We start from the raw sequence: 25205 nt of genomic DNA, 5'->3' as shown, positions 1-25205 counted from the left end.
CCCTGGACCAGATAAGCCCCTTCTTACCAATGACTGAAAACAAAGTTCGGATTGCGGCTTCAATGATCTCAAGGCGCTGATGGTAATGAGTCAGTTGGCTGCTTTTCCCCTTTTGGTGGAAGTATATCAGTGGATACTTCACTGACCACCACAGTCCAACTATCAAGAAAAAACTCCCTGGGAGAGCATGGCCCTTAAAGTTTGCCATCAGTGTTCTTGGACACCTAAGAAAATAGGGGACAGCTGTTAGGTGACTGAATGAAGAAAACATAAATGTATATTTTGGCAGGAAACACAGTGTGTGATTGAGGATTCCAGATCATAAGCCATGTTAAGAAGGATCCACTCATTCTCATAAAATAAGCCTTCATGTTATGTCATCAAAGTCCTGTCTGCTGAGTGAGTGCCCAAGAGAATACTCCTGGCTCAAAGGCTTTTTTAAAAACATGGGTAAAATAAAAGGGGGCTGGGGATGGGGAGGAGGGTAGGCAAATATTTACTGATCGCAGGGTGCAAAAGCTTACCTAAATGTGGAGAGAATTAAAGAAAATTCATCTATGTAAGTATTTTTTGCATATCAAAAACATTAAATCAGGAAGACATTTGTAATAGTTATGGTAAATGGCTATTGTGTTAGTCTTTTGCAAATAAGAAAATGGGCAAAAGACATGAATATGCAATTCACAAAATGATACAAATTGATAAATACTGTAATTCCAGATGACAAATGAAGGTATAATATCATTTTCCACCTAATTTGAAAATAATTTGAAGATTTAGAGATTTGAGGGGCACCTGGGTGGCTCAGTTGGTTAAGCGCCCAACTTTGGCTCAGATCATGTTCTCATGATCTCACAGCTCAGAGCCTGGAGACTGCTTCAGGTTCTGTGTCTCCCTCCCTCTGTGCCCCTCTCCTGCTCCTGCTGTGTCTCTCAAAAATAAATAAATGTAAAACAAAAACAAAAATCTAGAGATTTGATGCAGCCTTCTAATATAAAGGAATATGGTCTATATGATTCAAATTTGGCAAAAGTAAAAATGATTATATAGGGACATTCAGTTGACTAAGTGCCCCAACTCTTGACTTTGGCTCAGGTTATGTTCTCATGGTTTGTGAGTTTGAGCCCCAAGTCAGGCTCTGTGCTGAGAACTAAGAGCCTGCTTAGGATTCTCTTGTCTCCTCTCTCTCTGCCCCGCCCCCACCCATATATTCTCTCTCTCTCTCTCTCTCTCTCTCAAAAATAAATACACTTTAGTAAAAATATATATATAAAAACACCACCTTATTCCAAAAAAGATAGCAGTCATGATTTATATTTATCCCATTTACAGTCATGCAGACTATACGATTAAAATGGTAAGTATTGGTTTAAGATGGCAGATAAGTAGGGGGACCAGGATTTTCCTCAACCCTCAAACACAGCAGTATTGAGGTCAGATCACTTGAAACACCCAGGAATTCGATCTGTGGAGTGGCAGAAAGATCTCCTCAGGTGGAGGGAGACAGCTTGGCAGGATCTAGCCTTGAGCTGAAACTCAAAGGTACAAAAATGCATGACTTTCTCCTGTCTCCAAATGGAGCTGGAAACATGGCTGTGCTCCTGGGGAGGAGGGAGCCAGCCCAGAATGCATAGCGCAGTGTAACGATCTCAGGGATACACTGGAAGAGAACAGCCCCCTTCCTTGAGTATTGTGGGAAGAGGGTTTATTGCCTCTCGAAGGACAAGAGTTCCTGTAGGTACCAGCCAAAGACCTTTTATCAGCAGGGCAGGGTGGCACTACACCAGAACAGGGTCTACAAAGTGCAGGGCCCCTTAAGACATGGGGTTTTGAATCCCAGCTGAGTGCCTAGGAGGCACGAGAGACTGGAGCAGGGCAAGCTGACCCCCCAGCTACTCTCGGAGGGCTGCATGAACAGTGTGGTTTGAGACACTCGATCTGGGGAGGAGAAATTGGGGTGTTGCCATTTTTTCCCCGTCACCAACACAGTGGGGCTTCAGAGAGCAGCAGAGCCCCCAGTGGAGGGGGGACCTGCTTTTTTTCCTTTCTCTTTCTCTGAACTTAGCTTTGTAGTTTTCTCTGGTCTTTTCTCTCAATTTTCTCTTTCTGTGGGATCAGGCTCCCCCCCCCCCCCCCCGCCTTGTTTTCTTTTTCCAGGGTTAAACAGACAAAGCACATCTGGCTGAAGGTCCAAACACTCCACCACTACAAGCAGGGAGGAACTCTGCAGAGGACTGTCCAGTGGAATAGAGCAGCCAAATACACGACAACAGAGTGCATGCACCAAAAACACTTCCTGAAGTGTCAGGTCCTGGATAGGGTATGATCCCTTTTTAAAATAGTACTTTCAGGTGCAAGTCACATAACAAGCTTTTAAAATACACAAAAGCCAGAAACTTAGCCAAGATGACAAAATGGAAGAATCCTCCCCAAAAAAAAATTCTGGAAAAAAATCACAGAGAATTGCTCTCAAGACAGATATAAACAATATATCTGAAAAAGAATTTAGATTAAAAGTCATAAGACTAATAGCTGGCCTTGAAAAAGTATAGGAGACAGCAGAGAAACTCTGCAGAGATCAAAGACCTGAGAACAGTCACGATGAAAGTACTATAATTGAGGTGCAAAATAAACTAGACACAGTGACAGCAAGGATGGAAGAAGCAGAACAGAGAATAGGTGAAATAGAAGATAAAATTATGGGAAATGATGAAGTGAAAAGAAGAGGGAAAGGAAATTACTGGATCAAAAGGGGGGAAATTAGAGAACTAAGTGATTACATGAAATGAAACCGTATCTGTATCATAGAAGTTCCAGAAGAGGAAGAGCAAGAGAAAGGGGCAGAAGGTTTATTTGAACAAATTATAGCTGAGAACTTCCCTAATCTGGGAAAGGAAGCAGGCATTCAAGTCCAAGAGACACAGAGTACTCCCTTCAAAATCAACAAAAACAGATCAACACCACAACGTATCATAGTGAAACTGGCAAAATACAAAGATAGAGAATTCTGAAAGCAGCTAGGGACAAATGGTCCTTAACCTGTAAGGGTAATAGCATATCTTTCCACTGAAACTTGGCAGGCCAGAAAGGAGTGGCAGGAAATATTCAATATGCTGAATAGGAAAAATATGCAGCCAAGAATCCTTTATCCAGCAAGGCTGTCATTCAGAATAGAAGGAGAGATTAAGACAAAAACTAAAGCAATTCATGACCACTAAACCAGCCCTGCAAGAGATCGTAAGGGGACTCTCTGAATGGAAAGCAGCAAAGACTACAAAAGATCAGAAACATCACCACAAACAAAACCTACAGATAACACAATGGCACTAAATTCATATCTTTCAATAATCACTCTGAAAGTAAATGGACTAAATGCCTCAATCAAAAGACACAGGGTATCAGAATGGATAAAAAAACAAGATCCATCTATATGCTGCCTACAAGAGACTCATTTTAGACCTCAGGACACCTGCAGGTTGAAAGTGAGGGGATGGAGAACCACCTATCATGCTAATGGACGTCAAAAGAAAGCCATAGTAGCCATACTTACATCAGACAAACTAGATTTTAAAACCAAGACAATAACAAGAGATAAAGAAGGGCATTATATCATTAAAGCATCTATCCATCAAGAAGAGCTAACAATCATAAATATGCCCCAACATGAAAGAACCCAAATATATAAATCAATTAATCACAAACATAAGCAAACTTACTGATAATGTAATTATACTTACAACAATGGACAGATTATCTAGGTAGAAAATCAATAAGGAAGCAATGGTTCTGAATAACACATTGGACCAGATGGACTTAACAGATATATTCAAAACTTTTCATCCTAAGGCAGCAGAATACATATTCTTGAGTGGACATGGAACATTCTCCAAATAGATCACATACTGGTCACAAAACAGCCCAAGTACACAAAGACTGAGATCATACCATGCATATTTTCAGATCACAACGCTATGTAACTTGAAATCAACCACAAGGAAAAATTTGGAAAGATCCCAAATACATGGAGGTTAAAGAACATTCTACTAAAGAATAAATGGGTTAATCAGGAAATTAAAGAAGAAATTAAAAAATACATGGATGCAAATGAAAGTGAAAACACGACAGTCCAAACCCTTTGAAATGCAGCAAAGGCAGTCCTAAGAGGAAAATACATTGCAGCTCAGGCCTATCTCAAGAAACAAGAAAGATCCCAAATACACAATCTAACCTCACACCTAAAGGACCCCAAAATTCAGCAGCAAATAAACCCAAAACCAGTAGAAGGGAAACTGTAAAGATTACATCATAAATAAATGACATAGAATCCAAAACAGAGTAGAACAGATCAATGAATCTAAGAGCTGGTTTTTTGAAAGAATAAACAAAATTGATAAACCTATACCCAGATTTCTCAAAAACTAAAGAGAGAGGACCCAAATAGATAAAAATCATGAAAGGAAGAGGAGAGATCACAACACCACAGAAATACAAACAATTATTAGAGAATACTATGAAAAATTTTATGCCAAACTGGACAATCAGGAAGAAATGGACAAATTCCTAGATACACACTACCAAAACTCAAGTGGAAAGAAATGAAAATTTGAACAGACCCATAACCAGGGAAGAAATTGAATCAGTTATCAAAAATCTCCCAATAAATAAGAGTCCTGGGCCAGATGGCTTCCCAGGGGAGTTCTACCAGACATTCAAAGCAGAGTTAATACCTATTCTGCTCAAACTGTTCCAAAAAATAGAAATGGAAGGAAAGCTTCCAGACTCATTCTATGAAGCCAGTATTACCTTGATTCCAAAACCAGATAAAGACCCTACTAAAAAGGAGAATTGGAGGCCAATATCCCTGATGAATCTGGAGGCAAAAATTCTCAACAAAAAACACTAGCAAACCAAATTCAACAGTACAATAAAAGAATTATTCACCATGATCAAGTGAGATTCATTTCTGGGATGTAGGGCTGGTTCAATATTTGCAAATCAATCAACATGATATGCAACATTAATAGAAGAAAGGATAAGAATCATATGATCCTGGGGGTGCCTGGGTGGCTCAGTTAAGTGTCTGACGCTTGATTTCAGCTCAGGTCATGATTTCATGGTTCATGAGTTTGAGGTCCATGTTGGGCTCTGCACTCACTGCATGGAGTCTGTTTCTGATCTTCAGATATTCTGTCTCCCTATTTCTAGCCTTCCCCTGCTTCTCTTTCTGTTTCTCTCTCTCTCTCTCTCTCTCTCAAAAATAAACATTAAAATATTTAAAAAATAAGAACCATATGATCCTATCAATAGATACAGAAAAAGCATTTGACAAAATACAGCATCCTTAATAAAAGCCCTCAAGCGAGTCAGGATAGAAGGAACATACCCTTACATCATAAAAGCCTTATTTGAAAGGCCCACAGCTAATATCATACTCAATTAAGAAAAACTTAGAGCTTTCCCCCTGAGATCAGGAACCCGACAGGGATGTCCACTCTCCCCACTGTTGTTCAACATTGTGTTGGAGGTCCCAGCTTCAACAACCAGACAACAAAACGAAATTAAAAAAGGCAGCCAAATTGGCAAAGAAGAAGTCAAACTTTCACTCTTCATAGATGACATGATACTCTACATGGAAAACCTGAAAGACTCCACTAAAAAACTGCTAGAGCTGATGCATGAATTCAGCAAAGTCACAGGATATAAAGTCAATGTACAGAAATCAGTTGCATTTTTACACACCAACAATGAAGCAACAGAAAGAGATATCAAGGAATAGATCCCATTTACAATTGCACCCAAACCCATAAGACATCTAGGAATAAACCTAACCAAAGAGGTAAAAGATCTGTACACTGAAAACTATAGAAAGCTTATGAAAGAAATTGAAGAAGACACAAAGAAATGGATAAACATTCCATGCTCATGGATTTCAAGAACAAATATTGTCAAAATGTCGATATTACCCAAAGCAATCTATACATGCAATGCAATCCCTATCAAAATAGCACCAGCATTCTCCACAGAACTAGAACAATTCTAAAATTTGTATGGAACCAGAAAAGATCCCAAATATCTGAAGTAATATTAAAAAAGAAAACCAAAGCTGGAGGCATCACAATCCCAGACTATAACCTGTATTACAAACCTGTAATCATCAAGACAGTTATGGTATTGGCACAAAAACAGACACATAAATCAATGGAATAGAATAGAGAACCCAGAAATGGACCCACAATATATGGTCAACTAATTTCGACAAAGCAGGAAAAAGTATCCAATGGATAAAAGACAGTCTCTTCAGCAAATGGTGCTAGGAGAACTGGACAGTAACATGCAGAAGAATGAAACTGGACCACTTTCTTACACCATACACAAAAATAAATTCAACATGGATGAAAGACATAAATGTGAGATAGGAAACCATCAAAACCCTAGAGAAGAAAACAGGTAGCAACCTCTTTAACCTTGGCCGTAGCAACTTCTTACTTGACATGTCTCCAGAGACAAGGAAAATAAAAGCAAAAATGAACTATTGGGACCTCATCAAGATAAAAAGCTTCTGGGGGCATCTGGGTGGCTTAGTTGGTTAAGTGTCCAACTTTGGCTCAGGTCATGATCTCATGGTTTGTGGGTTTGAGCCCTGCATCAGGCTCTGTGCTGACAGCTGGGAGCCTGAAGCCTGCTTCGGGTTCTGGGTCTCCCTCTCTCTCTGTCCCTCCCCAACTCATGCTATGTCTCTCAAAAATAAATAAACATTAAAAAAATAAAAAAAAATCTTCTGCACAGCAAAGAATATTAGTGAAACTAAAAGGCAACCAATGGAATGGGAGAAGATATTTGCAAATGCCATATTAGATAAAAGGTTAGTATCCCAAATCTATAATGGACTTCACAAATTTGGGGCGCCCGGGCAGCTCAGTCAGTTAAGCGTATGACTTTTGATTTTGGCTCAGGTTATCGTCTCATGGTTCATCGGGTTGAGCCCTGCATTGGTCTCTGCACTGACAGCTTGGAGCCTGTTTGGGATTCTCTCTCTCCCTCTCTCTGCCCCTCCCCTGCTCACTCTCTCTATCTATATCTGTGTCTCAAAATAAATAAACATTTATTTAAGAACTTACCAAACTCAACATCCAAGAAACAAATAATCCAGTGAAAAAATGGGCAGAAGACATGAATAGACACTTTTCAAAGAAGGCATCCAGATGGCAAACAGACACATGAAAATATGCTCATTGTTCATCATCAGGGAAATGCAAATCAAAACCACAAATGAAATACCTCTCACACCGGTCAGAATGGCTAAAATTAACAACTCAGGAAACAACAGATGTTGGCGAGGATGTTGAGAAAGGGGAACCCTATTGCTCTGTTGGTGAGAATGTAAACTGGTGCAGCCACCAGTGTGGAGATTCCTCAAAAAATTAACAGTAAAACTACCCTATGGCCCAGCAATTGCACTACTAGGAATTTACCCAAAGGATACAAAAATGCTGATTCAAAGGGGCACATGCACCCCAATGTTTATAGCAATGCTATCAACAATAGCCAAATTATGGAAAGAGCCCACTGTCCATCAACTGATGAATGGCTTAAGAAGATGTTATGTAAATATACATATATACAATGGAATACTACTCACTGATGAAAAAGAATGAAATCTTGCCATTTGCAACAATGTGGATGGAGCTGGAGGGTATTATGCTAAGTGAAATAAGTCAATCAGAGGAAGACAAATATCATATGATTTCACTCATATGTGGAATTTAAGAAACTTAACAGATGAACATAGGGGAAGGGAAGGAAAATAAGATAAAAACAGAGAGGGAGGCAAACCATAAAGGACTTTAACACAGAGAACAAACTGAGGGTTGATGGGGGGAGTGCTGGGGGTGGGTTAAATGGGTTATTAGCATTAAGGAGGGAACTTTTCAGGTTGAGCACTGGGTGTTGCATGTAAGAGATGAATCACTGGGTTCTACTCCTGAAGCCAAGAGTACACTGTCTGTTAACAACTTGAAAATAAAGAAAATAATAATAAAAAACAACAATAACAAAAGATAAGTGTTAGCTAGAACTGATTCAGAAGAAAAATGATTCTAATCCTGGGGGACCTGGGTGGTGACCTAAAGAATGTGTAAAGTGGGAGAAAAACAGCAGGTGATGGTGATTAGAACATATCTGCTAGGAACATAAAGATGGTCTGCACATGCTATTCCAGCCCTGGCCATCAGGGACATCTACCCCTCTATCAGTGGTACATGGTCAGGGCTGTTTCACATCTGATACATTTACAGCTGAGGTCTCCACCCTTCACCAAGAACTTTCACAAGTTTTAAAAAAACTTTATAGTTAAAAAAAAAAATCAAATTGCATTTAAAATTCTTAAAATGAAAAGCAGCAGCCCCATGTCCCATCCCTCCTCACCCACTAGTGAAACCACTTTAAACCCTTCCCATTGTTTCTTCTGGTACTTACTTCCACAATTCTCATTCATTTGTGCATGCTGCCATTTGTTATTATATCGTTGTCAGGCATTATCCACCAACTTCCTGGAGCTCTCTTATAACCTCTCCCTCCTCTTCAACCGGTCATGTTCACAGTAGTTACATTATGTTCATTTGCTTAAATCATTAGTTTCATTATTATGGCTCTGTCGATCCAAAGTCCTTACCAGAGCTGATAAATCCTACATGATCCTGAGCTATCTCTTTGACCTCTCTCCTACCCCTTCAGCCATGCAACACAGGGTCCCTTCCATTGCCTTCCATTTCCAAGCACAGACCCCCTCCTGCTTCTGGGCCTGGGCTGTCTGTTCTTTCTAGTGGTTCCCCACAGAGAGCCAACAGGTCTTTCCTTCATTTTCTTCAGGTATCTGTTCAAATGTTACTTTATTCCCTGACTACTTTGTGAAAAGTAGCAGGCATGTCCCACTTTCCAATCCAGGTATACTACTGCTTCTCCTCCTACTTTTCCTTCTCCCTCTCCTCCTTCTTCTTCTCCTCTGCTTCCTCCTCATCCTGGTCCTCTTCCTCCTCCTCTTCCCTCTTTTTTTTTTTTTTTTTTTTTAAGAATTCATTGTATGTTTATTATTTACAGCCAATCATTACCTAACAAATGCTATCTGGTGTACGTCTAAATTTTCTTTAAGGCATGGATCACTATCTGATATTGCATATTGATTTTCTTTTTAGCATCCAGCTCTATCCACTAGAATGTACACTCCCTGAAAGGAGGGATTTGATCTGTTTTGTTGTTGCCGTTAGCCCAGTGCTTACAGCAGGCCCTGACTTGGTAAGCACTCAAATATTTGTGGAACGAATACATGCTCATCCAAGTAGCATATTATGGGTTGTATTTTCACCATTGTTATTTTATTCTGGAATTAATATTTGCCTTGTTTTTCATTTGTTTACTTTCCCATATACCTAATCACTGTGTTTTTCCCCAAAAGAGCTAACAGATCTGCCAAATGTCCTCCAAATTAATGTCTAGATATTCAAACATCAGAAAACTTGTCAGTTCCATTTTATTCCTAGAGACCTTTCTTCCAGGACCTTTTATCCTCTGTCCCCAAAACTGGACTGGTTTTCTATCATCCTGGAGCATTTGGCACTATCTTTTAAATTCCCTTTGCCTTTTCCTGTTTTTGACCCCCCTGTTTCTTGGATGCCATTTATTCTTCTGTCCTGGTTTATTTCCATTAATATGCCTCTAGTTATTCCCCAAAATATGAACAAAAGGTAGATTCTTTGAGAATTTGTATGGCTGACAATCTCTGCATTTTTAAATAATCAAAACAGGCTTCCTTAATCTATTCATATTCATTGTAATTATTAACGTGGTTACATTTTGCTACTTGTTTTCTATGTCTCTTTTATGTTTTTTCAAAAAGACTATTTTTTTAGAGCTCTAAACAACAACAAAATTGAGAGTAATGTACAGAGATTTTCCCTACACCTTTTGCCTGCACACGTGCATAGTCTCCCCTATTTTTGATACCACTCATCAGAATGGTGCTTTTTTTTTTTTTTTTTTTAAACCAAGGATGAGTCTACATTGACACATCATAATTACCCAAAGTCCATAGTTTGCCGGAGGGTTCATTCCTGATGTTGTGCATTCTATGGCTTTGGACAAAATTATAATGACATGTATCCATCATTATAAATAACACACAGAGTATTTTTACTGCCCTGAAAATTCCCTGTGCCCTGCCTGTTCATTTCTCCCCTTCCCCTACCTCTGACACCACCCCTTTTTATTATCTCCATAGTTTTGCTTTTTCCAGAATGTCAAATGTTGGAATCATACAGTATGTAGCCTCTTCAGATTGGCTTCTCTCACTTGCTAATAAGCACTTTAGTTTCCTCCGGGTCTTTTCACGGCTTGATGGTTCATTTCTTTCTGGCACTGAACAATATTCCATTGTCTGGATATACTGCAGTTTATTTATACACTCAACTACTGAAGGACATCTTGGTTGCTTCCAAGATTCTGGAATTATGAATGAAGCTGTTAGAAACATCTGTGTGTAGGTTTTGTGTGGACATAAGTTTTTATCTCCTTTGGGTAAACACCAAAGAGCAAAATTGCTGGATTGTATGGATAGTTTTGCAGGAACTGCCAAACTATCTTCCAAAGCAGCTGTACCATTCTGCATTTTCACCAGCAACGTATGAGAGTTCCTGTTACTTTACACCCTCCCCGGCATCTGGTGTCAGTGTTCTGGATTCTGGCCATTCCAGGAGGTATGTTATGCTGCCTCATCATTTTCATTTTCATTTCCCTGATGATATACTACGATGTGGAGCATTTTTTCATATGCTTACTTGTATGTCTTAGGTGAAGTGTCTGTCAAGGTGGTTTGGCCCATTAAATTTTTTTTTCTTAAGTTTTAAGTTATTTTGGATATCAGTCCTTTATCAGATGTGTCCTTTTGCAAATATTTTCTCCCAGTCTGTGGCTTGTCTTCTAATTTTCTTGATTTTTGTCTTTTGCAGAGCAGTAGTTTTTAATTTTAATGAAGTCCACCCTTATCAGTTACTTCTTTCATGGATAATGTCTTTGGTGTTGTTAACCTAACAAGGTATCACCATATGCAAGGTCATCTAGGTATTCTTTTATATTATCTTCTAGGAATTTTGCAGCTGTGCATTTTACATTTAGATTTATGGTACATGTGGTTGAAACAAAAGTTTCAAGTTTTGTGATGGTGTAAGGTCTGTGTCTAGATTAATTTTTTGCATGTGGATATCCAGTTGTTCTAGCACCATTTATTGAACAGACTATCTCTGCTCCATTGTGTTGCCTTTATTCTTTTGTCAAAGGTCAGTTGATCAAGGTATATTTCTGGGCCCTATATTTCATTGATCAATTTATCTATTTTTTTGCCAATACCACATTCTCTTGGTTACTATAGCTTTAACATAAGTCTTGAAATTGGGTAACATGAGTCCTTTGACTTTGTTCTTCAGTATTTTGTTGGCTATTCTGCATCTTTGGCCTTTCCATATAAACTTTAGAATCAATTTGTCAACATCCACGAAATAACTTTCTGGGATCTTGATTGAAATTGCATTTAATCTATAGATCTAGTGGGGAAGAACTGACATCTTGACAATAGTGTCTTCCTGTCCATGAACATGGAATATCTTTCCATTTATTTAGTTCTTTGGTTCCATTCATCAGAGTTTTATGGTTTTCCTCTCCTTATTTTGTTAGCTTCATACTTATTTCTTTAAAAAAATTTTTTTAAATGTTTATTTATTTTTGAAAGAGAGAGACAGAGCATGAGTAGGGAGGGGCAGAGAGAGAGGGAGACACAGAATCAAAGTAGGCTCCAGGCTCTGACCTGTCAGTACAGAGCCCGACACAGGCTTGAACTCACAAACTGCAAGATCATGACCTGAGCCTAAGTCGGATGCTTAACAAACTGAGCCACCCAGGTGGCTCAGGTACCCCAGGTACCCCAAGTATTTCTTTTTTGCGGGGTGCTAATGTAAATGTTGTGTTTTTAATTTCAAATTCCACTTGTTCTCTCAGACCTTTTTTGTTCCTCTGTTCCTTGTTTACTGCTGTCTTTTGTGTACAATTTTTTTTAATGTTTATTTATTTTTGGTTGGGAGACACAGCACGAGTAGGAGAGAGACAGAGAAAGAGAGGGAGACACAGAATCCGAAGCAGGCTCCAGGCTCTGAGCTGTCAGCACAGAGCCTGACGCAGGGCTTGAACTCATAGACCGCGAGATCGTGACCTGAGCTGAAGTCAAACTGTCAACCGAATGAGCCACCCAGGTACCCCTAATGTACTATTCTAATTCTTCTTTTCATTTTTTTAAGCTATGTTTTTGAAACCTTATTTTTCTTTTTTAGTGCTTGCTCTAGGAATTACAGTATGCATCACTGTCTATTTTAGGTTAATATTAACTTAATTCTGGTAAAATATAGCAGCTTTGTTAATTTATAGTTTCATTTCCAACCGCCTTCATCATGCCATTGTTGGTATACATATCAACAGTCAATAAATATATTAAATATAAGTATGTGATATATATTATAAACCAACAGTATTGCAATTAGTGCTTCAAATAGGCCTTTTATTTTTTACTTTTTTTTATTAAATTTTGAGTTTTAATTCCAGTATAGTTAACAGACATATTAGTTTTAGGTGTACAATATAGTAATGCAACAAAAAAATATGGAACACTTCATGAATTTGTGTGTCAATCTTGTGCAGGGAGGGGCCACATTAATCTTTGCTGTATTATTCTAATTTTAGTATGTGTGCTGCTGAAGTGAGCACTAAATAGTCTTACATTTTTCAGGAAATAGAGACAGATAGTCTTTTATATTTAATTACATATTTACCATTTCTAGTGCTCTTCATTCCTTCCTGTGCATTTGAATAACCCTCTAATCTCATTTAGTTCCAGCATGAAGGATATCCTTTAATATTTCTTATAGAGCAGTTCTGTTACCAATGAATTCTTTCAGTTTTGCTTTTCTGGAAATATCTTTATTTCATCTTCATTTTTGAAGACTAGTTAGGTTGGATATAGACTTCTTAGTTGGCAGTTTTTTCTTTCAACACTTTGATTATATCATTCCACGGGCTTCTGACCTCCCATGGTACTGATGAGAAATCAGTTATTACTCATACTGTTATTTCCCAGTGAGTCACTTTTTTTCTTGCTTTCAAAATTTTCTTGTTGGGGCACCTGGGTGGCCCAGTTGGTTAAGCCTCCAACCTCAGCTCAGGTCATGATCTCACAGTTCCTGGGTTTGAGCCCCGCATCCGGCTCTGTGCTGACAGAGCACAGATATTTATTTTATCTCCCCAAAATAAATAAACGTTAAAAAAATTAAAAAAAAATTTTGTTTCTTGATATCTTTGGCTTTCAGCCATTTGACTCTGACATATCTTTGTGTTATTCATTTTGTAGGTTTTTTGTTTTGTTTTTGTTGTTGTTTTTATCTTGGCTGAGCTTCTTGGGTCTATAGTTTAATGTTTGTCATCAAACTTGGGGAGTTTCCAGCCATTAATTCTTCAATTATTTTTTCTGACTCCCTTTCCCTGTTCATTCCCATGTTTAACCCATTGAGCCAAGGATTTTCAACCTCCCAATCACTACCCTGAACCGTGTCTGTTTCCCCTGGCAGCAAAACTATTTGTTTTCATGGTTAGCACCAAGTTACTTAAAAGTCTTTGAGTGAAGGGAATTAATGGCAGCAGCCCCAGGCAACAAGGCCATAGTCTCCAACTGTTGTTACCTGAAGATCTAGTAGCTTTTCAAAAATAAAAGCTTCTGTTGAGAGCTTAGCTGAAGTACTCCATATTGCTGTCTCCTCCATTTTGTGTAGCCAGGTGGCCTGCAGGGGTGAACATGCCCTAGATAACAGCTGCAGGGTCACAAGTAAACGTAAGTTCAAGATATGAGTTCCCCAATGGCCCTTGTGATAAACAGTTCCCCTCCTCTCAGGGCCTTCCCCTTATGCAGCCCTTGAATAAGACCCCTGTGAGGCTCACCAAAACCCTGTTCTTTCTTGTTTGAATTGACCAACCCAGACTTAGCCTGGGAATCCTAAGGGCTCTATTTGTGGGTCCCAGTAAAGGTATGTGCACCAGGTCCTGCCACAGTCTCCATGTGTACTCTGCCTTGACCTCCCCGTATGGCCCCTTGAGGCAGGACTTGTACCTTCTCCACCACCTGGGAGTAATAAAATTCTCTATTTCAGTAGTATCTTGTTGAACAGAGACTCACCATCAGACACCTGGGCACCCTTCTTAGCAAATGTTAATTTAACAAAGTCACAACAGCTTCTCAATTTGTTGTCTGACTTTTGTTCATTACCAGTTCCCAGAAATGGCTGGTTTTGACAATTTTGTCTAGCTTTATACAATTTTTTGGCTTGTTTTCAGTTTTTTGCAGAAAGAAACTGCCTACCTATTCATTCTGCCTTAACTAGAAGGCCTTCTTCCCCTTCTTTTTTTTCATTTTTTTAAGACCCTATATTGATCAATATTTTTTTTTAAATTCTAACGTTTATTTATTTTTGAGAGAGAGAGACAGAGTGCAAGTGGGAAGGGGCAGAAAGAGAGGGAGACACAGAATCCAAAGCAGGTTCCAGGCTCCAAGCTGTCAGCACAGGGCCTGATGCAGGGTTTGCACTCATGAACTGTGAGATCATGACCTAAGCTGGAGCTGGATGCTTAACTGACTGAGCCACCCAGGTGCCCCACTGATCAATATATTTTTTTAAAAACCTCCATTTTCTTTTCATGTTTACCTGAGGTCCCTCTCAAGATCAAGCCTGTTATACTCCCTTGTCTTCCTAGCCAGAAGTGCAGAAAAACCAGCTTTGCAAATCCTTCCTGTCCCTTCTCATTTTTTTTCCTGAGGAGCGGTACCCTAAATAAAGGTGGAGTCCTTGTCTGTCTTTCTGTAGTGCATACCACTTGTCAAACCCCACCCTTCCCTTTTACCTGGTTTAAGATGCACCTCAGTGGATGGTAGGGCCCACAGCATGTCTGTAGAAACTGTTTCTAAATTTACTTATGCTACTTGGAAAGCTGAATACCTTGATTTCGTGAGGGAGAGGAGCAGGGAGGTAGATTTCTTCCATTAATCAATTATTAGATTAGTTTATTTGCTTAGCTACATCATAGGACATGTGGTAGAAATACAGGATGGGTCAGTTTCAATAAGGAGAAACAAGGTAATAACTAATTTTAAATAGAAGAATAAAAATTTAGACTTCTGACAATTTTGATAACACCATTCAAACAGGCTAAGTCCCTGAGAAGTCTAGCTTAAAAAAATAATTTAAAAATAAGTATTAAATTAAAAAAAAGCAAATACTCAAGGGGTAAGCTGCCAAGAATTACATGGTACAAAATATTTCAATCTAAGGAAAACCCACAGAGAAGAAACATCAGAAAGTACTTCTGCAAGGACAAGTTTCCTAACATTCTTATTTTAATATATTCATTCTTTTTTGATATTGTGTGAGATAGCATGGGAGTGTGAAGGGAAGATTGAAGATTGAGTGTTTTGGAGAGGTGGTAGCTTTTTTTTTTTTTTTTTTTTTTTTAGTGTTTATTTTCTTTTTGAGAGAGAGCATGAGCAGGGGAGGGGCAGAAAGAGAGAATCCCAAGCAGGGTCCATGATGCCAGCACAGAGCCTGATGCCGGGCTGGAACTCACGAACCTCAAGATTGTGACCTGAGGTGAAGTCAGATGCTTAATGGACTGAGCCATCCAGGCAGCCGTGGAGAGGGAGGGGGTAGCTTTGAGTTAAAGCTGGCAACCAAGAAGACTAATGGTTCGTGTTATGTCTAAGGAGATCACAGGAAAAGGAACATCATTTGAATAAGAGGTTTGACATGATTTTCCTTGCCCTCCTCATCTTTAGCCATTTCCCCTCTCTATATTCTCTATTTTTCATTGGAGGTAAGTGAAATGAAGACAGGTTGATGGTGTCCAGAAGAGAAAATGCGGGTAAGAGTAAGGAAGAATAGGGGACAAGGAAAAAAGAGGACAGAAGAGTCATAGACATAGAGGGAGCAAAAGAGATGAAAAATTATGGCCAATGTCATTTGCCTGTACTTAAAAATAAAACGTGATATGGGCCTTAAAAAAAAAAGCCTGAATTTTCCCTTATTTTAGATGAAGAAAGTACACACAGTGGAAGGATAGGATGTATCTAGATGAGTGACAGACTCAAAACCAAGAAGAAAAATGAATTTTATTTTCTTCCTTGAGTGCCTGGGCTTAGCAACCAGCACCCTCCAACATTAGAACCAAGGACTTGGCTTTCATACTTACTAATACATACTTAATGAATTATGGTTTATCTTCACCATGGGATATTATGTAACCATTAAAAAGAATCAATTAGAGCTATACCAGCTGTTCTAGAAGGTTTTCCATGAGAGAGCTGGCTGAGACAAGCAAGATGGAAAAAAACTATTACTTATAATATGACTCCATTTTAAACAACAAAGGTAATGTCCTGCATATATGTATTACATATGTATACAGGTATATGATTATATGAACAGGGAAAGCAAAATGGAAGACTACTTTGAGGGTATTTAACACTATTCATTAAGTATTTCTGGCTCTCTGTCTTCTAGGCACATGGTATGATTGCACTTTCTGGCCCCCTTGTCGTTGGGTGGGGTCTTGTGAGTTGTGGGCTGAAGTGACATGTGTTGGTGCTGGGAGGAAACACATAATTAATTGGCAGTTCCAGACCCCTCAGAACACATTTCACTTTACCACATTACTATCAATGTTCATGACAGTAGCTTCTCCATCAGTCTAGATCCCAGAGTGAGGAGACATTGAGCAGAGCCCCAAACAAGCCATGATGAACACATGGCATAGGAAAAATAAACAGTTGTTGTAATGAGCCACTAAGCTTCGTGGACTGTTTTTATCTAGGATAACCTAAGTTGTTATGAGTCGTACAGATATATATGAGGTTAACATGTTACGGGTAGGACACTCAGGCTTTTGCAGTTTCTTTAAAAAAATATTGGAAAGGGGCGCCTGGGTGGCTCAGTCAGTTGAGCGACCGACTTCGGCTCGGGTCATGATCTCACAGTTTGTGAGTTCGAGCCCCGTGTCGGGCTCTGTGCTGCCAGCTCAGAGCCTGGAGCCTGCTTCTGATTCTGTGTCTCCCTCTCTCTCTGGCCCTCCCCCACTCATGCTCTGTCTCTCTCTGCCTCAGAAATAAACAAACATTAAAAAAAAATTAAAAAAATATTGGAAAGCTTTATCATATCAAAGGAAGAAGTTATGATGCTGTAAGAATGGTAGAATTTATACCAAAAAGGTGCCAAAGACTATTTTGGCAAATTGTATCTGGAACTGTCCTGACTCGTGCCTTTTCTTTCTGATATCAGACAGACACATTTTATCTTTTGAAATGGTGCCCAAGTTCTCCTTGGCTTGAAGATGGCTGTCTTCTCCCCGTGTCTTCACATACATCTTCCCTCTGTGTGTGCCTGTGTCCTCTTATAAGGGCAACAGTTAGATTAGAGACCTCCCTGATGACCTCATTTTAACTTAATTATCTCTTTAAAGAGATAATCTTTAAATATAGTCACCTTCTGACATACTGGAGATCAGGACTTCAACACATAAATTGGGGGATGGGGAGCATAATTCAGCCCATTGTACCACATTTTATTTATTCATCACTTAATTGACATTTCCATATACTTTTGTAGATTTAATTACTAAATCACTACAAAAGACAAATCAGATGTATCAAAGAAGACACTCTGAAGGTTTAAACAACCTTATTAAGTATTGCTGCTTTGTATTTCTGGGACAGTTTTTCTTAATGAAAATCGCCCTCATATGGTTCTAGAAGTCTCAATGCTTTCTTGCTATTTCTCTGTTACTTTTTCTTTTTTTAAATAACAGCCTTATTGACATATAATTCATATACCATAACATTCACTCCTTTGAAGTATATAATTCAGTGATTGCTGGTATATTCACAGTTGTGCAACCATTACCACTATCTGATTTTAAAACATTTTCATCAACCCCAAAAGAAATCCCACACCCATTAGCAATCATTCTCCATTTCCTTTCAACCCCTCTGACTCTGGCAACCACTAATCTACTTTCTATCTCCATGAGTTTGCCTATTCTAGATATTTCATTTAAGTGGAATCATATATCTCTGCCTCTTTCACATAGCATGGTTTCAAGGTTCATCCATGTTGTAGCATGTAAAAGTCCTTCATTCCTTTTCATTGTTGAATAATATTGCATTGTACAGATATGTCACATTTTGTTTATCCATTCATCTGGTTTTTAAATCTTAATCTTTTAATTTTTTAAAAAGTTTTATGTTTTAAGTAGGCTCCATACCCAATGTGGGGCTCAAACTCATGACCCTGAGATCAAGAGTTGCATGCTCTACCAACTGAGCTAGCTAGGTGCCCAATCCTTTATATTTTTACTGAAGTATGGTTGACATATAATATCCATTCACGTGTTGATGGATATTTGGGTTGTTATGAATAATGATACTATGAATATTGGTGTACAAATTTTTGTGTGTACCTATGTTTTCATTTCTCTTGGGCATATACTAGGAGTGGAATTACTTGGTCATATGGTAACTCTATGTTTAACATTTTGAGGAACAACCAGACTCTTTTCCAAAGTGGCTGCACCATTTTCCCATCTCACCAGCAGTGTATGAAGGTTCCAATTTCTCCACATCCTTCCCAACACTTGTTATGTTCATCTTTTTAATTTTAATCATACTAATGAGTGTGAAGTATATCTCATTGTTTTGTTTTATTTTGCTTCCCTAATGATTAGTGATGTGAAGCATCTTTTCATGAGCTTATTGGGCATTTGTATATCTTCTTTGGAGAAATGCCTATTCAAATTCATTGACCATTTAAAAAATTTTTAAATTGTTGAGTTGTAATATCTCTTTATATATTATAGATACAAGTCTTGTATCAGATATATGATTTGAAAATATTTTCTCTCTTTTTAGGGGTTGTCTTTTTACTTTCTCTATTGTGTCCTTTGGATCACAGAAACTTTTGATTTTGATTAAGTCAGTTTATATTTTTTTCTTTTGTGGTTTGTGCTTTGGTGTCATATCTAAGAAGCCATTGCTTAACTCAAGACCATGAAGATTCAATCCTATATTTTATTCTAGGATTTTTACAGTTTTATCTCTTACATTTATGTCTATGATCCATTTAATTAACTTTTGTATGTGGTGTGAAGTAGTGATCCAGCTTCATTTTTTGCATATCTAATTGTCCCAGCCATTTGTTGAAAAGATTTTTCTTTCTCCCATTGAATTGTCTTAGTGCCTTTGTCTACCTTCTACTCTTGAAAATGGATTTCATCAATCTTCAAAGAAGGGCCTTGCCTACAATAAGATGAAACTGTGGCAAAGAATGAGTAATTCAACAATTATGACACATATATTAAATGTTTTAATAGAGTGTGCAGAGTGTTATGACAATGAAAGTAGGACTCTGACTCAGCCTGGGAGAAATAGGAGAAAGATTATAGAGGGAAGTGTCCCTAAAACTTCCTTGAAAAACAGGTAAACATAGGTAGTGTGCGTAAAGCTCCAGACAGAGCAAATAGTACATGCCTAGACTAAGAAGCAGGTGTAGCCAATCATCCATATGGTCAGAATCAAGCTAGATAATGTTTCTTACTCTCTTTACCCTACCATTCCCACTTTCTTTACCAAGAAAGACCTAATGTCATTCTCTTCCATGGCTGGAATGCATTAAACCTTTAAATTGTCTTAGGTTGGGAATGAACAGAACAGTATACTTAAAAGTCAAATCAACCAGACATTGTAGTCCTATGTGCCCAAGAATCTCTGGAAAGGATATAAACCAACTCACAAATGGGCCTGAGGAAGGTTAAGTTAGAAAGATGCAAGTCAAGTTTTATATTAGTTCAGGTGAATTCTATTTCCTTAATTTCCCTAAAGGAAACTGGATGCCTACATGTTCCTTTAAGGGGGAAATACAGTCATATAATAGAAAGAGCACAAACTATGGAGCGTCAATCTTTGCTGCTTTTACTGGTAAGGTCATGGACAACTTCCCTAACCTCTCGGTACCGTTTCAGTACCCTTTCTTCCAAAATGAGGACCTTAACACTACCTCAGAAGCATCTTGTGAGGATTAACTGAGAATGTCTAGCAGCTAACTATAGTTAAGTGTTTAACAAATATTAGTTTCCTCTCTTCTCTGGTGTTCTCATACTTATTCCTACAATTAATGGGGGAGAAACCTGGCTTCTCTTTTAGGAGAAGTATAATTATTGAACTAAGGCTGCTGTATCTTTTAGTACTAACTTCAAGTGGGGAGAGGGGAATTATGTTGAACCTTTACCTGACCCTGGAGAGGGTAGTGGGTTTTTTCATTTTTTTAAATGTTTATTTATTTTTGAAGGAGGGAGAGAGAGAGAGACAGAGCATGAGTGGGGGAGGGGCAGAGAGACAGAGATGGAGACACAGAATCTGAAGCAGGCTCCAGGCTCTGAGCTGTCAGCACAGAGCCCAATGTGGGGCTTGAACTCACGAGCTGGCCCAAAGTCAGATGCTTAATCGATTGAGCCACCCAGGTTCCCCTGAATACCTTTTTAATAGAAATGGGATATGTGTTTGGTCAGTAGGCAAATAGGTAATGGGGAGAACACAGAATATTATTTTGAATCTGTCTTTGCCAACAGAAACACTTAGATGGCTTCTGGCCTGAGTTTACTTTGGAATACAACCAACCCTGCCTGACTCAGCTTTCTGTTACTCTGCAAATAACAAGCCTAATACCTCCCGCCTTCTTCTATGAGCTGCTTCGTAGTAAAATGCAGAGGAAGCACAAGGTACAGAGTTGAAAGTTCTCTGTGGCCCATGGCTGATGTGACTATGGTTTAGTCCTGAACTTCAGGCAGAGTATCTCTGCTCTATAGTAGCCTGGGAGCCCTTAAATAACTCTGGAGTCTGTCACTTTTTAAAAAATTTTATAGCTACTACTGTCATTGTTATTTTCTCTGTAAGTTGGTAGGTAGGTCTTTGGTCAGAAGGCTCAAGACCAGGATAAGAATTTGAGCCTTGTTCTGGCATGAGTTCATGATGCCGTGGAACAAAATTCCATGAATAAGAGCTCAGTTACCTCCCAAGTGAGTTTAGATTTCTAAGCAAAAGATGGTTTAATTCCTGCTTCCATTTTTTTTTTAATGGGATCCCATTAAATATGCTGGGTGCTGAGGAAATAATAAAATGAATAAGAAATGACCCCTCTTAAAATTTGTATGGAACCACAAAAGACCCTGAATGGTCTAAGCAATCTTGAAAAAGCAAAGCAAAGCTGGAGGTATCACAATTCCAGACTTCAAGTTGTATTATAAAGCTGTACTAATCAACAGTATGGTATTGGAATAAAAATAGACACATTGGTCAATGGAACAGAATGGAAAGTCCAAAGACAAATCCACAATTATATGGTCAATTAATCTTTGACAAACCAGGAAAGAATATCCACGGGGAAAAGACAGTCTCTTCAACAAATGGTGCTGGGAAAACTGGACAGCAAAGTGCAAAAGAATGAAACTGGATCACTTTCTTACACCACACACAAAAATAAATTCAAAATGAATTAAAGACCTCAAGGTGAGACCTGAAACCATAAAAATCCTAGAAGAGAGCACAGGCAGTTATTTCTCTGACATCGGTTGTGGCAAATATTTTTTCTAGTTAGGTACCTTAAGGCAGGGGAAATGAAAGCAAAGATAAACTATTGGGATTACATCAAAATAAAAAGTGTTTGCACAGCAAAGAAACACAACTAAATCACACAACTACAGGCAACGAAAAGGCAACCTATGTAATGGGAGAGGATACTTGCAAATGACATATCCATAAAGGATTAGTATCCAAAATATATAAAGAACTTATAAAACTCAACACTCAAGAACCAAATAATGTGATTAAGAATGGGCAGAAGATATGAGCAGACATTTCTTCAAAGAAGACATACAGATGGTCAACAGACACATGAAAAGATACTCATCATCACATATCATCAGGGAAATGCAAATCAAGACCACAATGAGATATCACCTCACACCTGTCAGAATGGCTAAAATCAGCAACACAAGAAAAAATGGATGATGGCAAGGAGGTGGAGAAAAAGGAACCCTTGTGCACTGTTGGTGGGAATACAAACTGGTGCAGCCGCTCTAGAAAACAGTGTGGAGGTTCCTCAAAGAGTTAAAAGTAGAACTACCGTATGATCCAGCAGTCACACTACTGGGTGTTTACCCAAAGAATACAAAAATTCTAATTCAGAGATACACGCACCCCTATGTTTATAGCAGCATTAAATAAATACAATAGTCAAACTATGGAAGCAGCCCTTAGCACTCAGCGTGGAGCCTGACATGGGACTGGATCCCATGACTCTGGGATCATGACCTGAGCTGAAATCAAGAGGCGACACTCACCCGACTGAGACACCCAGGTGCCCTTTAATCTGTGCTTTTGATTGGATCCTCACCTGTGTCCTCTGAGTTCTAGCACTCATGAACTTCTCTCACCCTTTGTTGCCTTCTTCCTGTCAACTATAATCAGGCCCAAGAATTTTTCACACAAAATAATAAGAGAAAAAGGAAAAAGAAAAAAATCTGTTTGGACCTGGGTCCCTGAAGAACCACTGTGTATCTCTCTTCCTATTTACCATTCCAAACATAAAAGTAATATAGCTAATGTATATAAAAGTTACAAAGAATAACAGCTGTGTGGCATGACTCAGCTTAACAGAACATTACTAACATCTTTGGAGCTTCCTATTGACACATCCTTGATAGCTTCCCTGACTTCCCTCTTGAGAAGTAGCATCATTTTGAATTGTGTGTTTAGCAATCACTCACTTTTGTCTTGCTCTATATTACATACATTTAGTACATACATGATCTCCAAACAACACATAGTTTTGCAAATTTTCAAACTTTATACATATGTTCTCAAAATAGGTGGATCTTTTTCTCACCATCTCACCTAGTCCAGAGCCAAAATGCCTTTGATAATAGGTTTATTTATAGACAATTACAGTTTCTAATATTAAAATTATTTGGAAAGTCATTAATTATTGAATTAAATTACCACTTAAATGAAATTGTCTTTGGATGGAAAGGGATTTTGATGGTTTGTGTACTGCAATCAAACATTGTCAAAATCAGTTAAATTTCATGAAAAAACCTGGAAATACAATTGCTGTCTCCATTTAGTTCTGCTCCTTCACCACCATGACACTAAAATTATATTCACAGGTGTCACCAAATCTCTTCATATTGCTTCATCAGTGGAAATCTTTAAAATATTATCTGAGTAGACCTCTCTTCTGTTCCTGTGCTACTCTGTAGTTGACACCATCCTTTAGTCACTCATTTTTGGAATTATCTACTGCTCTTGGCTTTCAAGATACTATTCTCTCCTGGCTCCCTTCATCTGCTATAATCTTCTTTTTCTCCCTTAAATGGTCCTCTTCTTTTTCCTGTCTCTTAAACACGAGCAGACTTTGGTCCACTGTTCTATATAGCTTCTTCTGGCAAGAACTCATACATACCCATAGTTCCATTACCACCTGCACGCTGATGACTCTTTTCTCTAGCCTTGACCTTTGCCCTTAGTTTCAAACTCATATATCTAACAACTTGCTGAACCAATAGACACACGAAAACATGTAGATTCTTCTTAGACACCTCAAAGTCAACATGTCCTAAAACTGAATTCATCATCTTCTTTCCCCACCAGATTGGTAATGGCTTAACATCCAGTTACTTCTAAAGCCAGATTCCTAGGACTCATCTGAGACTCCCTTTTATCCCTCTCTCTGCCCTGCAGTGTCCCAATTCCCCAAGAGACTAAAATATTCTGCTTATTTTGGCTACCCAAATTTTCTGATGTTCTCTTTCCTTTCTAGTCCTACGATAGTTATCTCATTTAGGCTCTCATTGTCTTTTGCCTGGACCACTGCAGTGCCTCTAATCCTGCCATCCATAAATCCTTCTTCCACTCTGCTACCAGAGTCATCTGCCTAAGATGTAAATGTGACTACGCCACTATAGAATCTAAAATATTTCACTGACTAACCACCACCCAGATGTAGTCCATGCCCCTTTGCATTGCATATACCCAGAATGTGGCTCTTGGCCTGTCTCTCAAGCCTCATCTCCCATCTGTCCCCACCACAAACCTTACAGTGCTCATGCTATTCCCTCCACCTTGTGTGTCTTTTCTATTTTTTCTTCGCATGGCTTCCCTTTTCTCAGTTTTCAATAGGTGTGCCATATCTCCTCTAGAAAGCCTTCTGTGAACTTCCAGGCTAGGCTATGGCCCCACCTCTGTTCTAGCATAGTACATTACGCATATCTTGATTTTTATCACTTAGCCTGTTATATTAAAATTACACATTTACATGTCTTACTCACTAGACCATAGGCCCCTCAAGAGCAGAGATCTTATCTACTTCGTGTTAAAGTTCCCATAAATTTTCCCATAAAGTTCCCATAAAGCTTGCCATATAATAACAGGTCTTGATCTGAACTGAACTAAATCAACCTAGCCATAATCCTGAATCATGAGGACACTAACTCCTGAATCCAGTCATTTCTAAGGGTGCTGCTCTCATTACTTTTTCATATAATTTTTAGAGCAAGATGAGTCCTTGAGAGATCATCTAGTCCTTAAGAGATCATGCCTCTCAGACTGGTGTACAGGTAAGCCCCAACAGTCAAAATATCTGAAATCACATGACCAACATGGTTACCATCGTAGAGTTATCAATTTCACCTTAAGATTTTGGGGAAAATGATTTTCATGTTAAAACAGAGATGTGGGGTACCTGAGTGGCTCAGTCTGTTAAGCAACCAGCTCTTGATTTCAGCTCAAGAGCATAATCTCAAGGTTGTGAGATCAAACCCCACATGGGGCTCTGTGCTGACAGCATGGAGCGTGCTTGGGATTCTCTCTCTCCCTCTCTCTCTCTGTCCCTCCCCTGCTCATGCTCTCTTTCCAAAAACCACCACCACCAGCAGCAGCAGCAGCAACAACAACTAAAAAGATGTATTTGAAGGTAGCATAAATTTTTTTAGCACTAAGGGAGACTATAGCTTATGCCATGCTGTTTTCA

At 38.7% G+C, this 25205-nt stretch overlaps 1 protein-coding gene and 1 non-coding gene across 4 annotated transcripts in view; both read right to left on the bottom strand.

Annotated features, from left to right (window-relative positions):
* Positions 1-25205, bottom strand: part of TMEM45B (transmembrane protein 45B) — an 83332-nt gene that overhangs the window by 4944 nt on the left and 53183 nt on the right. For all 3 annotated transcript variants that reach the window (XM_042904097.1, XM_042904099.1, XM_042904098.1), the window contains exon 2: positions 28-224. In XM_042904097.1, coding sequence (XP_042760031.1) covers positions 28-224 — 197 coding nt within the window. The remainder of the gene's footprint in view (positions 1-27; positions 225-25205) is intronic.
* On the bottom strand, positions 12691-12801 carry LOC122201494. The gene has a single exon (XR_006194202.1). It is a non-coding gene; the product is annotated as a U6 spliceosomal RNA (small nuclear RNA).

The sequence above is a fragment of the Panthera leo genome, chromosome D1, assembly GCF_018350215.1.
Source record: "Panthera leo isolate Ple1 chromosome D1, P.leo_Ple1_pat1.1, whole genome shotgun sequence".
Lineage (NCBI taxonomy): Eukaryota > Metazoa > Chordata > Mammalia > Carnivora > Felidae > Panthera > Panthera leo.
The sequence above is the reverse complement of the archived record's forward strand: the minus strand, read 5'-3'. Positions and strand labels throughout refer to the sequence as shown.